Source organism: Oncorhynchus mykiss, chromosome 3 (assembly GCF_013265735.2).
Source record: "Oncorhynchus mykiss isolate Arlee chromosome 3, USDA_OmykA_1.1, whole genome shotgun sequence".
NCBI classification, from domain to species: domain Eukaryota; kingdom Metazoa; phylum Chordata; class Actinopteri; order Salmoniformes; family Salmonidae; genus Oncorhynchus; species Oncorhynchus mykiss.
The window spans coordinates 8,931,590-8,950,693 of NC_048567.1; the positions used below are offsets into that span (position 1 = coordinate 8,931,590).

General features: G+C 43.0%; 2 protein-coding genes across 3 annotated transcripts; one reads left to right on the forward strand and one right to left on the reverse strand.

Moving 5' to 3' along the window:
- The first annotated feature begins 1,181 nt into the window (after positions 1 to 1,181).
- LOC110517169 (28S ribosomal protein S29, mitochondrial) lies at positions 1,182 to 7,109 on the forward strand. The gene is given in 11 exon segments (XM_036967958.1): positions 1,182 to 1,451; positions 1,540 to 1,641; positions 1,721 to 1,829; positions 3,457 to 3,549; positions 3,641 to 3,771; positions 5,189 to 5,269; positions 5,710 to 5,874; positions 6,056 to 6,115; positions 6,202 to 6,291; positions 6,501 to 6,618; positions 6,702 to 7,109. Coding segments are annotated over 11 exon segments (1,089 nt in total). The 5' UTR covers positions 1,182 to 1,397; the 3' UTR covers positions 6,788 to 7,109.
- Positions 7,110 to 7,230: 121 nt separating this feature from the next.
- Positions 7,231 to 17,590, reverse strand: LOC100136250 (lectin). 2 transcript variants are annotated; one of them, XM_036963171.1, is made up of 3 exons: positions 17,567 to 17,590; positions 17,162 to 17,255; positions 7,231 to 7,713 (listed from the first exon to the last, which is right to left on the reverse strand). In XM_036963171.1, exons 2-3 carry the CDS (start codon positions 17,249 to 17,251, stop codon positions 7,468 to 7,470), a joined length of 336 nt encoding a protein of 111 aa, XP_036819066.1. In that variant the 5' UTR covers positions 17,252 to 17,255; positions 17,567 to 17,590; the 3' UTR covers positions 7,231 to 7,467.
- Positions 17,591 to 19,104: the final 1,514 nt, after the last annotated feature.

A 19,104-nucleotide genomic window follows, 5' to 3' on the forward strand; every position in this document is an offset into this window, starting at 1 on the left:
CAAATACTGCATAGTTTCCTAGGAACGCGAAACAAGGCGGCCATCTCTGTCGGCACCGGTAAAGCACCGCCTTATCTCAGCTCACTGGTCACCATAGCAGCACCCACCCATAGCACGCGCTCCAGCAGGTATATCTCACTGGTCATCCCCAAAGCTAATTCCTCCTTTGGCCGCCTTTCCTTACAGTTTTCTGCTGCCAATGACTGGAATGAACTGCAAAAATCACTGAAGCTGGAGACCCATATCTCCCTCACTAACTTTAAGCACCAGCTATCAGAGCAGATCACTGCACCTGTATATAGCCCATCTGTAAATAGCCCATCCAGCTACCTCATCCCCCATACTGTTATTTATTTTGCTCCTTTGTACCCCAGTATCTCTACTTGCACACTCATTTTCTGCACATTTATCACTCCAGTGTTTAATTGCTATATTGTAATTATTTCTCCACTATAGCCTATCTATTGCCTTACCTCCCTTATCCTACCTCGTTTGCACACACTGTATATATACTTTTTTCTATTGTATAATTGACTGCATGTTTGTTTATTCCATGTGTAACTCTGTTGTTTGTGTCGCACTGCTTGGCTTTATCTTGGCCAGGTCACAGTTGAAAATGAGAACTTCTTCTCAACTAGCCTAACTGGTTAAATAAAAATATACAGCAGTGGAGGCCGCTGAGGGGAGGCCGGTTCATAATAATGACTGGAAAGGAGCTAATGGAATGGCATTAAACACATGGAAACCATGTTTTATTTATTTGATACCATTCCACTTATTCCATTCCAGCCATTACCACGAGCCTGTCCTCCCCAATTAAGGTGCCACCATCCTCCTGTGGTGTACAGTATGTGTATATTTTGCATTTGTTAAATTATTTTGATGTGATATAAAAGTAAAGGGCTTTATTTTTCTAGTATCGCATTTGAGAATCGATTGGCGCTTAGAGGTTTTGACTGCCAGAGCCAGTCTACCTCTGAAAATAACAGAAGGTCCTTGGACCTTAAGGAGTAACGGGGAGGTTAGGCTCCTTAAGAGGACATCTTGAGCTAGTGCTAGCTATGAATATTTATTAACATTTAAGATGCATTGGGATGTCAGTTTCCATGTGATCAATGCATTTTGAAAAGTCAGCGCTACATATACAGTACATGTCTTTCTGGAGATGTCTTTCTGGTACTAGTAAAAATGTGTTTTGTGCTTCACCACTGTACTGTAGTTCATTCTAACGGTCCTAAATTCTAGAACACTGCTGTGCTTAGGCGTACACGTTTTGGACTATGATAGACGCTCTACACCTGCCTCTTACCTGTGGAATGTGATGATGTCACGGACAGGTAGCGCAGGTGCGGCCGCTCCATGGCAGTGGGTGTGGCCAGCAGCAGGAGGCGGTTGGCATGGAGATGAGACCGGAGACATTCTCCATCTTCAGAACACAGGAGAACGACCCGGTAGGTGGAATAATCAACCACACTTTATTCTGTAGCATGTGGTAATAAGTGTGGAGGGTACTGATGTTTCCTCTCCCTCTGTCCCCAGGCCTGTCAGTCAGAACAGCACCTAGGGCAGTACTACACTGTGCCCCCCTCCCACTTCCACACTGTCTTCCCCCATGGCCTGCCTCCACGATACCAACAACAGGTAGTGTGTGTGTGTGTGTGTGTGTGTGTGTGTGTGTGTGTGTGTTACAGTATGACTGACTGTCTGTACCCGTGTCCAGGTGAAGACGTTTAACGAGGGCTGTGTGATGGTGAGGCAGCCTGCTCTGGAGCTGATATCTCACCTGAAGAGAGCTGACTACAGCAAGCCCACCCTGCGCTACCTACTCTGTATCCTACCCTACCTAATATACCTGATCACACCTCAGTGTACCTTTACACATTTAATATACAGTCGTGGCCAAAACATTTGAGAATGACACAGATATTAATTTCCACAAAGTTTGCTGCTTCAGTGTCTTCAGATATTTTTGTCATATGTTGCTATGGAATACTGAAGTATAATTACAAGCATTTCATAAGTGTCAAACGCTTTTATTGACAATTACCAGAAGTTGATGCAAAGAGTCAATATTTGCAGTGTTGACCCTTCTTTTTCAAGACCTCTGAAATCTGCCCTGGCTTGCTGTCAATTAACTTCTGGGCCACATCCTGACTGATGGCAGCCCATTCTTGCATAATCAATGCTTGGAGTTTGTCCGAATTTGTGGGGTTTTGTTTGTCCACCTGCCTCTTGAGGATTGACCACAAGTTCTCAATGGGATTAAGGTCTGGGGAGTTTCCTGGCAATGGACCCAAAATATCAATGTTTTGTTCCCTGAGCCACTTAGTTATCACTTTTGCCTTATGGCAAGGTGCTCCATCATGTTGGAAAAGGCATTGTTCATCACCAAACTGTTCCTGGATGGTTGGGAGAAGTTGCTCTCGGAGGATGTGTTGGTACCATTCTTCATTCATAGCTGTGTTCTTAGGCAAAATTGTGAGTGAGCCCACTCCCTTGGCTGAGAAGCAACCCCACACATGAATGGTCTCAGGATGCTCTACGGTTGGCATGACACAGGACTGATGGTAGCGCTCACCTTGTCTTCTCCGGACAAGCTTTTTTTCCGGATGTCCCAAACAATCGGAAAGGGGATTCATCAGAGAAAATGACCTTTTGCAGAATATTAGTCTGTCCATTATGTTTTTCCTGAAGAGAAGTGGCTTCTTTGCTGCCCTTCTTGACACCAGGCCATCCTCCAAAAGTCTTCGCCTCACTGTGCGTGCAGATGCACACACGCCTGCTGCCATTCCTGAGCAAGCTCTGTACTGGTGGTGCCCCGATCCCGCAGCTGAATCAACTTTAGGAGATGGTCCGGGCGCTTGCTGGACTTTCTTGGGTGCCCAGAAGCCTTCTTCACAACAATTGAACCGCTCTCCTTGAAGTTCTTGATGATCCGATAAATGGTTGATTTAGGTGCAATATTACTGGCAGCAATATCCTTGCCTGTGAAGCCCTTTTTGTGCAAAGCAATGATGACGGCACGTGTTTCCTTGCAGGTAAGCATCTGTTATTTGAACTCAATCAACATAACAGAGTGATCTTCAGCCTTGTCCTCGTCAACACTCACACCTGTGTTAACGAGAGAATCACTAACATGATGTCAGCTGGTCCTTTTGTGGCAGGGCTGAAATGCAGTGGAAATGTTTTTTTGGGGATTCATTTAATTTGCATTGCAAAGAGGGACTTTGCAATTAATTGCAGTTCATCTGATCACTCTTGATAACATTCTGGAGTATATGCAAATTGCCATGCCATCATACAAACTGAGGCAGCAAACTTTGTGGAAATGAATGTGTCATTCTCAAAACTTTTGGCCACGACTGTACACAGTCATCCCTGTACCTCTCTATGACCTGTGTTGTCTACCTGTATTGTGTTGAATTATGTTGGTGTTGACCTTGACTGGTTGTGTAGATGGGGTGAAGGGCAGAGGGAAGACCATGTCTCTCTGTCAAACTGTCCACTACTGCTCCACACAAGGATGGCTAGTACTACACATACCAGATGGTGAGTAACACACACACACCCCGACGTGGCATACACACAGACACACAAAATAATGATGATGATGATGATGATAATAATCTCCCCTCTATAGCCCACCTGTGGGTGAAGAACTGTAAGGAGCTGTTGCCCTCCTCCTACCACGCCTCCCGCTTTGACCAGCCAATACAGGCCTCCAACTGGCTACGCAACTTCAGAACCACCAATGAACACTTCCTCTCCAAGGTAGCCCCTCCTCCTCAGATAGATAGTGGGCGCCAGGTACAGTGCCTGTCAAAAGTTTGGACACACGGTGTGCAAAAATGTCAAGGCTTTGCACACCGTACAAACCCAAAAAGCTGTAATCACTTTTTGGGTTACTACATGATTCCATATGTTATTACATAGTTTTGATGTCTTCACTATTATTCTACAATGTGGAAAATAGTAAAAGAAAGAAAGAAAGAAACCCTGGAATGAGTAGGTGTGTCCAAACCTTTGACTGGCACTGTATGTGTTGCCTGTAGGAACACATCTAGGATCAGTTTACCATCCCCTAATCCTAACATTAGAAGTAAGATACAGTGCCTTCAGAAACTATTCACACACCTAGACTTTTTCCACATTTTGTTGTTACAAAGCCGGATTAAAATTGATTTAATTGTTGTTTTTTGTCAACGATCTACACAAGTTCTCAAAGTGGAAGAAACATTTTATTTTTTTAATTAATGGAAAATAAAAAAAGTAATATTTTGATTTGAGTTAATACATGTCAATCACATTTGGCAGCAATTACAGCTGTGAGTCTTTCTGGGTAAGTCTCAGAGCTTTGCATACCTGGATTGTACCATATTTGCCTAATATTTAAAAAAGGAACATTCAACGTCATCTTTGTAAGCAATTCCAGTGTATATGAAACTTTGTTTGTTTCACAGTGTCGGTTTCTTTTTATCCTAAAAAAACTCCAGAGGCCTTGCCGATGACAAGTATACCCATAACATGATGCAGCCACCACCACTCTTGAAAATATGACATGATACTCAGTGATGTGTTTGTTGTGTTGGATTTACCCCAAACAACACTTTGCATTCAGGACAAAAAGTTAATTTCATACCACATTTTTTCAGTATTACTTTAGTGCCTTATTGCAAACAGGATGGCTTCCTTCTTTTCACTCTATCAATTATGTTAGTATTGTGAAATAACTACTATGTTGATCCATCCTCCGTTATCTCCTATCACAGCCTTTAAACTCAAACTTTATTTAAATCACGATTCGCCTCATGGTGAAATCCCTGAGTGGTTCCTGCCTCTCCGGAAACTACGTTAGGATTGCCGCCTGTATCGTTGTGGGTTTAATTTTACACTTTGGATGGTGCATCAATAATAGCTCCACCATACTCAAAGGGATATTCAATGTCTGTTTTATTTGTATATTTACCCAACTACCAATAGGTGCCCTTTGTGAACCACAGGAAAAGCTCCATGGCCTTTGGTTGAATCTGTGCTTGAAATTCATTGTTTGACTTAGGAACCTTACTGATAATTGTGTGTGTGGGGTACAGAGATGTCATTTTAAATACTATTGCACACAGTTGTTAAGCATATTTTTACTCCTTGAGGCATCCTGTATTTGTGACTGTGTCTCCCCTTGTTGTTTTAGATCAAGTTGAGGCAGCGGTAGGTGTGGACTAAAAGAGAGAGCACTGAGGAGGGACGGCCACTAGGGGAGCTGGTGGACATGGTGAGTCCAGTGTCAACGTGCCCTTTATTAAGGCGTCAGCATCCTTCAGTTTGGCCGAACGAGTGTGCTCGCATGCTCCCTTAAGACCTTCACTTGAAAAATGAGTGTTAATAGTGCTGTTTGTCCATTTTTGAGATGCCGTAGTCAGAATTAATCTAAAATAACTTAATCTGTTATGACGTTTTTGCCAAGGCGATCTTAGTCATGCAATTTTATATTTAACTAAGATGTATTGTGCAGTATTTTTCAATAAAAAAATGTGCATGAAAACAAGTAATCTCTTGTTGAATGACAACAAAGACTTTATTGCAGAATCCCTACTGTTTTCATGTGGAAGCCTTGCGTCTGGGCTCCAGTTCTGAAACATAATTGGTTCAGTGCACTTCTCTTAAGAATCTCATACCACGTATCATTGTTAAGCTGTGCTTTTTTCTCCCCAGGGAGTGTCTCGTGTGAAGAGCAGCAGTGATGTGGTGGGGGCAGTTCTAAAGGAGCTGAGGCTACAGGCTGGGGGGACAGAGGGGGGCTTCAGGCTGGCTGTGGCTGTTGATGGAGTCAACGGTCTCTGGGGAAGGACCACGCTCAAGAAGGAGGACAAGAGCCCTGTACTAATACACCTATACATTCATTCACCTCACTGTGGATCTATAAAAAATGTTGATTTCTATTGCTTCCATTTTTGCCTTTGTAATTTCTGTGTAAAGATTGCTTACTTGACTGACCTTTCTCTCCCCTGTCACTTTTCCCTTCTCTCTCTACTTTTTCTGTGTCTCTCCTCTCTGCCAGGTGGCTCCAGAGGAGTTGACGTTGGTTCATAACTTGAGGAAGATGATCAACAATGACTGGGTGAGAACTGCATGGTGGTTATCCTCTGTGTAATAGACATTAGACAATTGTGATTTACACCTCTGTTCCTCTCTCTCTCTCCTCAGTGTGGAGGGGCGGTCATCGCCACGCTGTCTCAGACAGGATCTCTCTACGCTCCAAGCTCTGCCTACCTGCCCCAGGAGCTGCTGGGAGAGGCAGTGGTCATGATTACACCCTGGTTAATGTTGTTGTATGTCCAGTCCAAAAACTACCTCTAACCCTTGGTGTCTATTGATCTGGGCTAACAAGGGAATGATGTAGATGTTTTTGGACAAGACCCTTCTGATGTGTTTATTTGACTGATGATGCATATAGAAACAGAAGTTCACATATTAAAAACATCTATCCTCTGTTCCTCCTACAGGAGGGCTTTGACAGCATGGACCCATTTATCCCAGTACCAGTCTCCCTCTACAGTGAGAAGGAGTTTGAGAGCTGTTACCTCTACTACCTGGACCGCCACTGGCTACAACACCCACACAGTAAGAGATATTCACTTTCACCACTGTTTGTGATGGTTTAGATTATGACATGTTGAACTGATTGAGAGATTTCTCTCTATAAGGTCAGACAGAGGAAGGGAAGAAAGAACTGATCTTCCTCAGCAACAGAAACCCTTCTGTACTGGAGAGACTGTGTGCCTTCCTGTAACATCACACATGGGCCCACACCCTCCCACTCACCCATAGAGATAGGACTCATCTTTATATCTGTGACAGCATGGGCAGTGCCATTGAGGCTATAACCCATAGGAATCCCCACTCAGTTGACTACTTTGACCACTTTAAAATGGCGGAAGCCCTCGATGGTGCTGCCCATGCGACATCAAGGCCACTAGCATTCTCTATGGGACAAACGCCAACAGACTCATACATGGATTATAACGTTGCAGTTGTGTATGTGTCCCTCCATAAATGATTCTGTTGTGATGCATGATAGTGTCTTTCATAATAAAAATATACATAAACAGTCAGATCTCATGTTCTCTTTTATATGAGCCAATACAGCCATTTTCTTCATGAAAAGTTAGTGATATTTGTCTTTTGAATATAGAGAGTACCTGACACAATGCACATAATTACAACACAAATGACTACTTTAAGTCAATACAGTTTTATTTGACCAAATCAAAGGGTTAAAAAGCCTCAAGGCTTTTGAATACAGTTTAGTGGTAGATGTAGACAGGTATGATCAAGTGAAGCTGTTACTCTGCCTCATTACTAGTGTCCTCACGAGAGCACCAGACCATATTTCTGGGACTGTAGAGCATCAGGGCACCTTCGTCAGGGAGGGTGAGGTGACCTCTTTGTGCATTGTTGGGCTGGTCGATGTTACGATGTCCAGATCACCTCTCGGTCTCTATAGAGCTCCAGGGTACCTTTGTCAGTGAGGGTGAGGTGGCCTCTTTGTGTATTGTTGCAACGGCCAGTGTTACTTGCCCAAATGGGATGGTCCTGTTTGGTGTAGATGACCAGGTTTCCATCCTGTTGGAGGATGAGCCTCTGAGCATCTTTGTTCACAGTGTTTGATGCCCAGACAACCCGACCCCAACCGTAGAGCACAAAGTTGCCATCGGTCTGCAAAGAGAAAATTAATTTGCATATAAACATGTTAGACAGATGACCACTGTACTGCTGTGCATTCCTTTCATCCACTTAAATGATTACTTAAAGTTTAGGGTGAAAAATATTTGCCAAATTATTTTTCAATATTCGCGGCAAGTGTTCGTCAGCTAAAACAAAATATTAGGGGTGTGCATTTATTCCATTCGATACGTATCTAGATACTTGGTCTGCGATATGATACAGGAATGATACGTTTTCATTTGAATCAATTCGATGCGGTTTTGATTAGAGAATGAATCAATGCGATTTGGTTTGATGCGATGTAAATCGATGCACTAAGATTTTAATTTCCCATTCTAAATTAAAATCTGCAATTCGTAACATATCAGAATGTATAATGGACATCCACAAATGAATACACACATTAGGAAACGTAACATATCAATGGTGACCCGTCAGAGGGCAGAGCCTGTTTTGCATGTTATTTTGGCATTAATACGTGTCACATATCAGTTTGCAAACAATGTCAAAAATAAAATTAAGTTAATAAATCCGCATACAAACATGGTCTCTTTTTTTGCTTTCTTGAGTAAGGCAGCTTCAAAATGCAGGTGCTTCAGCATAGCTCATTGCTTTCTGTGGTGGTGGGACAGCCATTGGAAAATACAGAGCTTAGGGATTGGTAATGTATTCTAGTTGTGCAGTGATTGGCTCAATGTTCTGTCACTCATTGGGACACCACATAAACGCAAAATATACATTGAGACCTCAAATTCAAGTCCCATGGGTGCTGCCATAGTTACATTAGAAGTGCCCATCCAAGAAGGCTCAAGGTCGTTGGCCACAGATAAATAGTTAAATCACGTTATATCTACCGTAGATTTGATTGGACTGATCATGTCAACAAGCATGACAAGCAGTCATTTTCATGAATCATGGTGACAGTCTGCTGGCAAATCCTTTTCAATCCTTGTCATATGAAGAGAAATTATAGATAAAATGTATTGCTGCTCATCGACCATAAACATTACAAGTTGGAAAATGCAAATTCAACAATGAGTGGTTGCAAAGCAATCATTAGCCTGCTATTCAGTAGAGAGGGTGTTTGGTCCAAGTCTGGGTTTAAGGGTCTCTATTCCAGGCTTAAAAGGATAAACATTCAACACCATGGGCCAGAAAAGTTTGAATATATTGGCCATGATGTCAATCCAGCATGCCTTCTGCCGCATTCAAAACAACTGGAAACTTGGAAATCTCAGACTTTAATGAGTTCAAGACAACAGGGAACTCTGGAAAAAAAAAACAAGCTCAGACTGGGAAAATACATTTTTGAAGTTGTGAACTCTGGCCTCTTTCTAGAGCTCCGACCTGAAGATCACTGACGTCATGATTCAACCTTGTTTCCCCCCCCCCCCCCCCCCCCCCCTGAGTTCCCAATTGTCTTGAAAGCACCATAAATCCAGGAAATGCCAGACTGATGAAAAATTTGCCCACAAGGACCGCCGCGCCACCTTCCTGTTCAAGTGAGCACGGCACAACAAGGGGAGTCCAAAAATGTCTTGTTTGCAGCTGCATAAATTATGTAATATGACAGGGAGATATGTATACTGTAGCTAAGAAAGTACTACTATGTGTATTTTGTGTAGTAAGCTGTTAGTAGCCTATGTGCCTCACCCTAATAATTTGGTCCCTTCCCCCCCTACTGTTCTGACTTGGTGGTGCCCATGTAGCCTATTTTAGAGTAATGTAATCATTGAATATTGTAAGAGCTTTCATTGTCTGCTTATATGCCCCCTTTATCCTATGGTACTGACTTGGTGTACAGGGAGAATGCTGTAAGAACGGCCCATGTTCTGAATTCTGTCGCTGTACATTTCAAAAGTGCTGAACAAATAGCTATTGAGTGGGGTGGTAGATGCCTAGTCTCTATTGCTCAGCTCAGGTGCCTATATAGACATACATCATTTACACACACGCACACACACAGAACCCAGGTCCTGCGTGTCCTCAGGCACTCATTTGTTGACTTCGAAAAAGCCTTGGTTTCATGCATGTTATCAGAAGCCGCCTCCCTACATTTGTTTTACTCACTGCTTTAGCACACTCCACCAACCCTGATGTCCTTGCCGTGTCTGAATTCTGAGATTTCCATACCAAACTACAACATTTTCCATCAAGATAGAACTGCCAAAGGGGGAGGAGTTGCAATCTACTGCAGAGATAGCTTGCAAAGTTCTGTCATACTTTCCAGGTCTACGCCCAAACAGTTTGAACTTCTAATTCTAAAAATGAATCCCTCCAGAATTAAGTCTCTCACTGTTGCCTCCTGTTATAGACCCCCCTCAGCTCCCAGCTGTGCTCTGGACACCATATGTGAATTGATTGCCCCTCCTCTTCAGAGTTCGTTCTGTTATGTGACCTAAACTGGGATATGCTTAACATCCCATCAGTCCTACAATCTAAGCTAGATGCCCTCAATCTCACAAATTATCAAGGAACCCACTAGGTACAACCCTAAATCCAAAAACATGTGCACCCTCATAGACATTATCCTGACCAACTTGCCCTCCAAATACACCTCTGCTGTTTTCAATCAGGATCTCAGCTATCACTGCCTCATTGCCTGTATCCGCTATGGGTCCACAGTCAAACGACCACCCCTCATCACTGTCAAACGCTCCCTAAAACACTTCTACGAGCAGGCCTTTCTAATCGACCTGGCCAAGGTATCCTGGAAGGATATTGACCTCATCCCGTCAGTCGAGGATGCCTGGTCGTTCTTTAAAAGTAATTTCCTCACCATCTTAAATAAGCATGCCCCTTTCAAAAAAAGGTAGAACTCCAGACTTGACTGCCCTCGACCAGCACAAAAACATCCTGTGGCGGACTGCACTAGCATCGAATAGTCCACGCAATATGCAACTGTTCAGGGAAGTCAGGAACCAATACACGCAGTCAGTCAGGAAAGCAAAGGCTAGCTTTTTCAAACAGAAACTCCAAAAAGTTTTGGGACACTAAAGTCCATGGAAAACGAGAGCACCTCCTCCCAGCTGCCCACTGCACTGAGGCTAGGTAACACGGTCACCACCGATAAATCCATGATAATAGAAAATTTAAATAAGCATTTCTCTACAGCTGGCCACGCTTTCCTCCTGGCTACCAGCTCCGCAACCCCCGCAGCTACTTGCCCGAGCCTCCCCAGCTTGTCCTTCACCCAAATCCAGATAACAGATGTTCTGAAAGAGCTGCTAAACCTGGACCCGTACAAATCAGCTGGGCTAGACAATCTGGACCCTCTTTCTAAAATGATCTGCCGCCATTGTTGCAACCCCTATTACCAGTCTGTTCAACCACTCTTTCGTATCGTCCGAGATCCCTAAATATTGGAAAGCTGCCGTTGTCCGAGATCCCTAAATATTGGAAAGCTGCCGTGGTCCTCCCCCTCTTCAAAGGAGGTGACACTCTAGACCAAAACTGTTATAGACCTATATCCATCCTGCCCTGCCTGTTGTCCGGAACTCTGGCAGTCTCTATGGGGGTGCCACAGGGTTCAATTCTCGGGCCGACTCTTTTCTCTGTATATATCAACGATGACGCTCTTGCTGCGGGTGATTCCCTGATCCACCTCTACGCAGACGACTCCATTCTGTATACATCTGGCCCTTCTTTGGACACTTAACTAACCTCCAAACGAGCTTCAATGCCAGACAACACTCCTTCCGTGGCCTCCAACTGCTCTTAAACGCTAGTAAAACAAAATGCATGCTTTTCAAACGTTCGCTGCCCGCACCCACCCGCACGACTAGCATCACTACTCTGGGCGGTTCTGACTTAGGAATTTGTAGTTGTCCACATTCTAGGTGTCTGGCTAGACTGTAAACTCTCCTTCCAGACGTATATCAAACATCTCCAATCTAAAATGAAATCTAGAATCAGCTTTATATTTCGCAACAAAGCCGCCTTCACTCACACCGCCAAACTTACCCTCGTAAAACTGACTATCCAATACTCTACTCAGCAAACTGGATGCAGTCTATCACAGTGCCATCCGTTTTGTTACCAAGGCCCCATATACCACCCACCACTGCAACCTGTATGCTCTAGTCGGCTGGCCCTCGCTACATATTCGTCGCCTGACCCACTGGCTCTGGCTCGTCGCCTGACCCATCACAGTGCCACTTTATTTAACTCTTTGCAAACTGGAAACCATTCATCCGGAGGCTGCATTCATTGTAGCTGGGGATTTTAACAAGGCTAATCTGAAAACAAGACTCCCTAAATTTTATCAGCATATCGATTGCGCAACCAGGGGTGGAAAGACCTTGGATCATTGTTACTCTAACTTCCGCGACGCATATAAGGCCCTGCCCCGCCCCCCTTTCGGAAAAGCTGACCACGACTCCATTTTGTTGATCCCTGCCTACAGACAGAAACTAAAACAAGAGGCTCCCATGCTGAGGTCTGTCCAACGCTGGTCCGACCAAGCTGACTCCACACTCCAAGACTGCTTCCACCACGTGGACTGGGACATGTTTCGTATTGCGTCAGACAACAACATTGACGAATACGCTGATTCGGTGTGTGAGTTCATTAGAACGTGCATTGAAGATGTCGTTCCCATAGCAACGATTAAAACATTCCCTAACCAGAAACCGTGGATTGATGGCAGCATTCGCGTGAAACTGAAAGCGCAAACCACTGCTTTTAATCAGGGCAAGGTGTCTGGTAACATGACCGAATACAAACAGTGCAGCTATTCCCTCCGCAAGGCTATCAAACAAGCTAAGCGTCAGTACAGAGACAAAGTAGAATCTCAATTCAACGGCTCAGACACAAGAGGCATGTGGCAGGGTCTACAGTCAATCACGGACTACAGGAAGAAATCCAGCCCAGTCACGGACCAGGATGTCCTGCTCCCAGGCAGACTAAATAACTTTTTTGCCCGCTTTGAGGACAATACAGTGCCACTGACACGGCCTGCAACGAAAACATGCGGTCTCTCCTTCACTGCAGCCGAGGTGAGTAAGACATTTAAACGGGTTAACCCTCGCAAGGCTGCAGGCCCAGACGGCATCCCCAGACGCGCCCTCAGAGCATGCGCAGACCAGCTGGCCGGTGTGTTTACGGACATATTCAATCAATCCCTATACCAGTCTGCTGTTCCCACATGCTTCAAGAGGGCCACCATTGTTCCTGTTCCCAAGAAAGCTAAGGTAACTGAGCTAAACGACTACCGCCCCGTAGCACTCACTTCCGTCATCATGAAGTGCTTTGAGAGACTAGTCAAGGACCATATCACCTCCACCCTACCTGACACCCTAGACCCACTCCAATTTGCTTACCGCCCAAATAGGTCCACAGACGATGCAATCTCAACCACACTGCACACCGCCCTAACCCATCTGGACAAGAGGAATACCTATGTGAGAATGCTGTTCATTGACTACAGCTCGGCATTCAACACCATAGTACCCTCCAAGCTCGTCATCAAGCTCGAGACCCTGGGTCTCGACCCCGCCCTGTGCAACTGGGTACTGGACTTCCTGACGGGCCGCCCCCAGGTGGTGAGGGTAGGCAACAACATCTCCTCCCCGCTGATCCTCAACACTGGGGCCCCACAAGGGTGCGTTCTGAGCCCTCTCCTGTACTCCCTGTTCACCCACGACTGCGTGGCCACGCACGCCTCCAACTCAATCATCAAGTTTGCGGACGACACAACAGTGGTAGGCTTGATTACCAACAACGACGAGACGGCCTACAGGGAGGAGGTGAGGGCCCTCGGAGTGTGGTGTCAGGAAAATAACCTCACACTCAACGTCAACAAAACTAAGGAGATGATTGTGGACTTCAGGAAACAGCAGAGAAACACCCCCCTATCCACATCGATGGAACAGTAGTGGAGAGGGTAGCAAGTTTTAAGTTCCTCGGCATACACATCACAAACAAACTGAATTGGTCCACTCACACAGACAGCATTGTGAAGAAGGCGCAGCAGCGCCTCTTCAGCCTCAGGAGGCTGAAGAAATTCGGCTTGTCACCAAAAGCACTCACAAACTTCTACAGATGCACAATCGAGAGCATCCTGGCGGGCTGTATCACCGCCTGGTACGGCAACTGCTCCGCCCTCAACCGTAAGGCTCTCCAGAGGGTGGTGAGGTCTGCACAACGCATCACCGGGGGCAAACTACCTGCCCTCCAGGACACCTACACCACCCGATGTCACAGGAAGGCCATAAAGATCATCAAGAACATCAACCACCCGAGCCACTGCCTGTTCACCCCGCTATCATCCAGAAGGCGAGGTCAGTACAGGTGCATCAAAGCTGGGACCGAGAGACTGAAAAACAGCTTCTATCTCAAGGCCATCAGACTGTTAAACAGCCACCACTAACATTGAGTGGCTGCTGCCAACACACTGACACTGACTCAACTCCAGCCACTTTAATAATGGGAATTGATGGGAAATGATGTAAATATATCACTAGCCACTTTAAACAATGCTACCTTATATAATGTTACTTACCCTACATTATTCATCTCATATGCATACGTATATACTGTACTCTATATCATCGACTGTATCCTTATGTAATACATGTATCACTAGCCACTTTAACTATGCCACTTTGTTTACATACTCATCTCATATGTATATACTGTACTCGATACCATCTACTGTATCTTGCCTATGCTGCTCTGTACCATCACTCATTCATATATCCTTATGTACATATTCTTTATCCCCTTACACTGTGTACAAGACAGTAGTTTTGGAATTGTTAGTTAGATTACTTGTTGGTTATTACTGCATTGTCGGAACTAGAAGCACAAGCATTTCGCTACACTCGCATTAACATATGCTAACCATGTGTATGTGACAAATAAAATTTGATTTGATTTGATTTGTTACCAAGGCCCCATATACCACCCACCACTGCAACCTGTATGCTCTAGTCGGCTGGCCCTCGCTACATATTCGTCGCCAGACCCACTGGCTCCAGGTCATCTATAAGTCTATGCTAGGTAAAGCTCTGCCTTATCTCAGCTTACTGGTCACGATAACACCCATCCGTAGCACGCGCTCCAGCAGGTATATCTCACTGGTCATCCCCAAAGCCAACACCTACTTTGGCCACTTTTCCTTCCAGTTCTCTGCTGCCAGTGACTGGAATGAATTGCAAAATAAATAAATCATTTAAAATAATAATTTAAAAGTCGCTGAAGCTGGAGACTTATTTCCCTCACTAACTTTAGTTGCTTTAGTTAATAAATATATATTTTGTTACTCCTTATCTCCACGTTGTCTCCCTTTTGTTACCGGCTTTGAGCCGGTTCGTGACAGTTCTAAACTAGCCTACCTGGTTAAATAAAGGTGAAATAAAAACATCTATCTCATGATCTACATCAGCAGCAGATATTCATTTAGAATGGGAAATTAATGTGTTCATGCAACAGTGCATAGAATCATATCGCATCGAACTGAATCTCAATTCGTTCTCTAATCAAACCATATCGTTTCCTACTAAAACATCATTTGTGTCTCATATCGGAGCCCATGTATCTAGTATACCCTGATTGTTTAAAGAAAAACTACCAAAACTATTTCTGATCGTGAACCTGGACAATAAAAATGAAATCTATTTTAAGTCCATTCAGCAGGTAATTCGATGATAAAGCTAGCCATTCCTGGTGCTTTTTCTCCACGCGAATGTTTTAAAAGCATCTAATATTTCTTTTTTAGTGGTGCCTGTTGAGTGATTTATTTTTCGTCTGCTGATAATTGCTTCAGGGTTGTTGAGTCTAAGGCTATAGGATTCGTCCAACTGTTTAATTCGGATTTATATCAATTTCCATAAAGCTTTTAAAATTGTCATTAATTGCGTTGTTTCTAATTAACATGAATTTGTATATTTTACAATTATAACTGGTTTAGCGTGTATTCGTTTTGTGAGATATTTACCAGGGTTATCTTCCATTAAGTAATATGCTTTATTTGAGTTTAACCTGTAGTTGTTGGCTCTCTTCAAAAGTAAAAGATCGTATTCCTGCGTAAATTTAGAAAATGTTATTTTCTTCTTTATCTTGTAAAGATTTGTTATGGGCTTTCTAAGATTGTGATTTATTTATCTTGCATTTTAATTTCTAAATCAGATGTAACTTTTTGCAGAGTATGAGATTATCATTCCCCTAATGTTTTTAAAAATTGTAATTTAACTAGGTAAGTCAGAACACATTCTTATTTACAATGACGGCCTAGGAACAGTTGGTTAACTGCCTCGTTTGGGGGCAGAAGGACAGATTTTTTTCCTTGTCAGTTCAGGGATTCAATCTAGCAACCTTTCGGTTACTGGCCCAACGCTTTAACCACTGGGCTACTTGCCGCCCCAATGTACACCTTAAATGCATACCAAATTATATCAGCTTTTCTCTGTCCTCTGTCTACATTTGTAATGGTAAATATTTTAATTTACGTATTTAATACTTTTCGGATCCAGAAGATGCTCGCTGATGATTATCCTACTACAGTTGCTGTGTAGGGGAAACAAATTAAATAAGTGTATTTTTCTGTTGGTGTAATTAATCAGAATGATCATTATAATTTTTTTTATCCAGTAAGTTGTTGAATGCATTTTTGGAGAGAAAGAAATGTAGTCAATTCTTGAATAGCTTTTCTTACTTAGAGAAAAAACAGATGCCTCGATCTTTAGTTTCTTGGCAATTTCTCACATGGAATAGCCTTCATTTCTCAGAATAATAATAGACTGACGAGTTTCAGAAGAAAGTTCTTTGTTGCTGGTCATTTTGAGCCTGTAATCGAACCTATTTCTGATCAATTTGATGTTATTTTAATTGACAAAAAATGTGCTTATCTTTCAAAAACAATGACATTTCTAAGTGGCCCCAAACTTTTGAACGTTTTTTATATATATTAGAGAATAAAAATAATGTTTCAAGATGAAGGTTCAGCTGAAGGCACCAGAGTTAAATCCTCTCACTTTGCCAGTAACTTTTTCTGCTACCATTGATGTCAAGCCGTCTACACATACAGTTTGATGCATACGTTTGATAAATCCAACATATACAACATCATTTCCAATTGAACGCTGCGTTTGCCTTGCAGCATTGCGTTGCAGAGTCAGTTGCAGTGAGTTCTGTGTGGTGCATATGTTGGATTTATCGAATGCATCAAACTGTATGCTAGATGGCTTGACGTTAATGGAAGCAGAAGGTGAATGTTGAACTTTTGTTGTACACATATCCATTAAACATTTTTTAAATATATAATTAAAGTTTGACTACATAATTTATTACACAGCATTGATTTAATGACACGGTCTGTCTGATCACAGCATGAATCGTTACATCCCTACAAAAACCATTTCTAAGGTCAAAATAAGTTGCAGACCAGATATCTAATGTTAATATAATTGAAATGTAAGTGTTTCACTAACTATTGTACCTGAAAGATAGCTTTAAATTGTCCATTGTTGGAGAGGAGGTAGTCCTCTTTCAGCAGAATCCTCTCGGTGCTCATGTAGTTCTTACTCATGATTCTGAAAGAGAGAATTTATATTGTTTATTTGCTGCTGTTTATTAATTATAGTAAACACCCACACAAACAGGAAGGAGCGAAACACATTTAGACAAAAGGAAGAAAGAGAAAATGTGCCTAAACTAGCCCTTTTATAATGAGAATGTATCATTTCAGTTCTAAATGACAAATGTAAAAAAAACAACTAAATAATACACAAAAGTAATAGAAATGCATCTCATTAAGACCTAATTTAACTGGCCATTCCATGTACATAAATTTAAAAAACACACGTTAAAATAGGAGTTACCTCAAATTCTTAAATGAACTTCCAAGTATTTAGGAGCAGTAGATTGAAGAGGCAGTTGTGCGGTGATGAAGCAGCTCTGGCCTTATATCCCTGCTCAGGTGAAGGGGGTGGAGTAATAAGGATGAGGAAATGGGTGGTGTCCACTGTACATTCAATTTGACCAAATGAGGCAGAAATGTACATGATAGATACAATGACCAGTGGTGGAAAAAGTACCCAAATGTCATTTGAGTAAAAGGAAAGAAACCTTAATAAAAAAATGACTAAAGTAAAAGTCACCCAGTATAATTATATTTGAATAAAAAAACAAATACATATATATATATATATATATATATGTTTGGTTTTAAATATACTTAAGTATCAAAAGTAAATGTAATTGCTAAAATATACTTAGTATCAAAAGTAAAAGTTGAATAATTGAATAATTTCAAATTCCTTATATTAAGCAGACCACACTGCACCATTTTCTATTTTTTTTAAATATATATTTACAGATAGCCAGGGGCACGCTCAAACACGAAGACATCATTTACAAACAAAGCTAGGGTTTAGTGAGTCCGCTAGATCAGAGGCAGTAGAAATTACCAGGATGATTGTTACGGAGTGTAATTGATAGGTAATCGACTAGACGGACTGTTTCCTGGACTCCGTGTGTAGGGATTTGTACAATGCTTGAACAAGGCTATTGTGTCAATCCGCATTGCAATGTGAAGGCCCAGCTGGACAAGGCCCAGATGGCCACATGACATCTGTGACTAAACCAACTGACTGGATCAGCAATATGGTCATAGTGAAAAAAACAGAGAAGCTGAGGGTCTGCATCGACCCAAAGCAACTGAACCAAGCACTGAAACGATCCCACTACATCATGCCGACACTAGAGGATGTCCTCTATAAGCTTCCCAAGGCCAGGATTTTCACCTTGGTGGATGCCCGAGATGCATTCCTTCAATGCAAGCTGGACGAAGAAAGCAGCTTCATGACTACCTTCTGGACCCCTGGGGTGGGAAACGCTGGCTCAAGCTCCCGTTTGGTGTCTCAGTGGCGCCTGAGGTATACCAACGCAAGCAGCACGAGTTACTGGCTGGGCTCAAGGGCATTGAACCCATAGCCGGTGATGTCCTGATCGTAGGCTGTAGTGACACAGACGAAGAAGCAGAACGTATTCATGATGTGAAGCTCCTGGCACTGATGGAGCGCTGCCGATCAGTTAAGCTTGGCCTTGGCCAGAAGAAGCTGCAGTTCAAGGTGAAAGATGTCCACTTCCATGGTCGCATTCTCTCGGCCAAAGGCCCGAAGCCGGACCTAGACAAAGACAGAGTGATCCTCGACAAGCCAAACCCGTCTGATGCAAAAGGAGTACAGCTTCTCATCGGCTTTGCAAACTATCTTGCAAAGTTCATAGTTGGTGAAATCCCATGTCTAGAGAATCCTGTAGTAGTCTATCAGTTTTTCTGTGATGAAAATAAATCTGTTATTGAACGTTTTCCTGCAATGGTTCCTCATTCTCAAAGTGTCACTTTCTCCTCAACGTGCCAAGGCATTACTTTAGGACTCA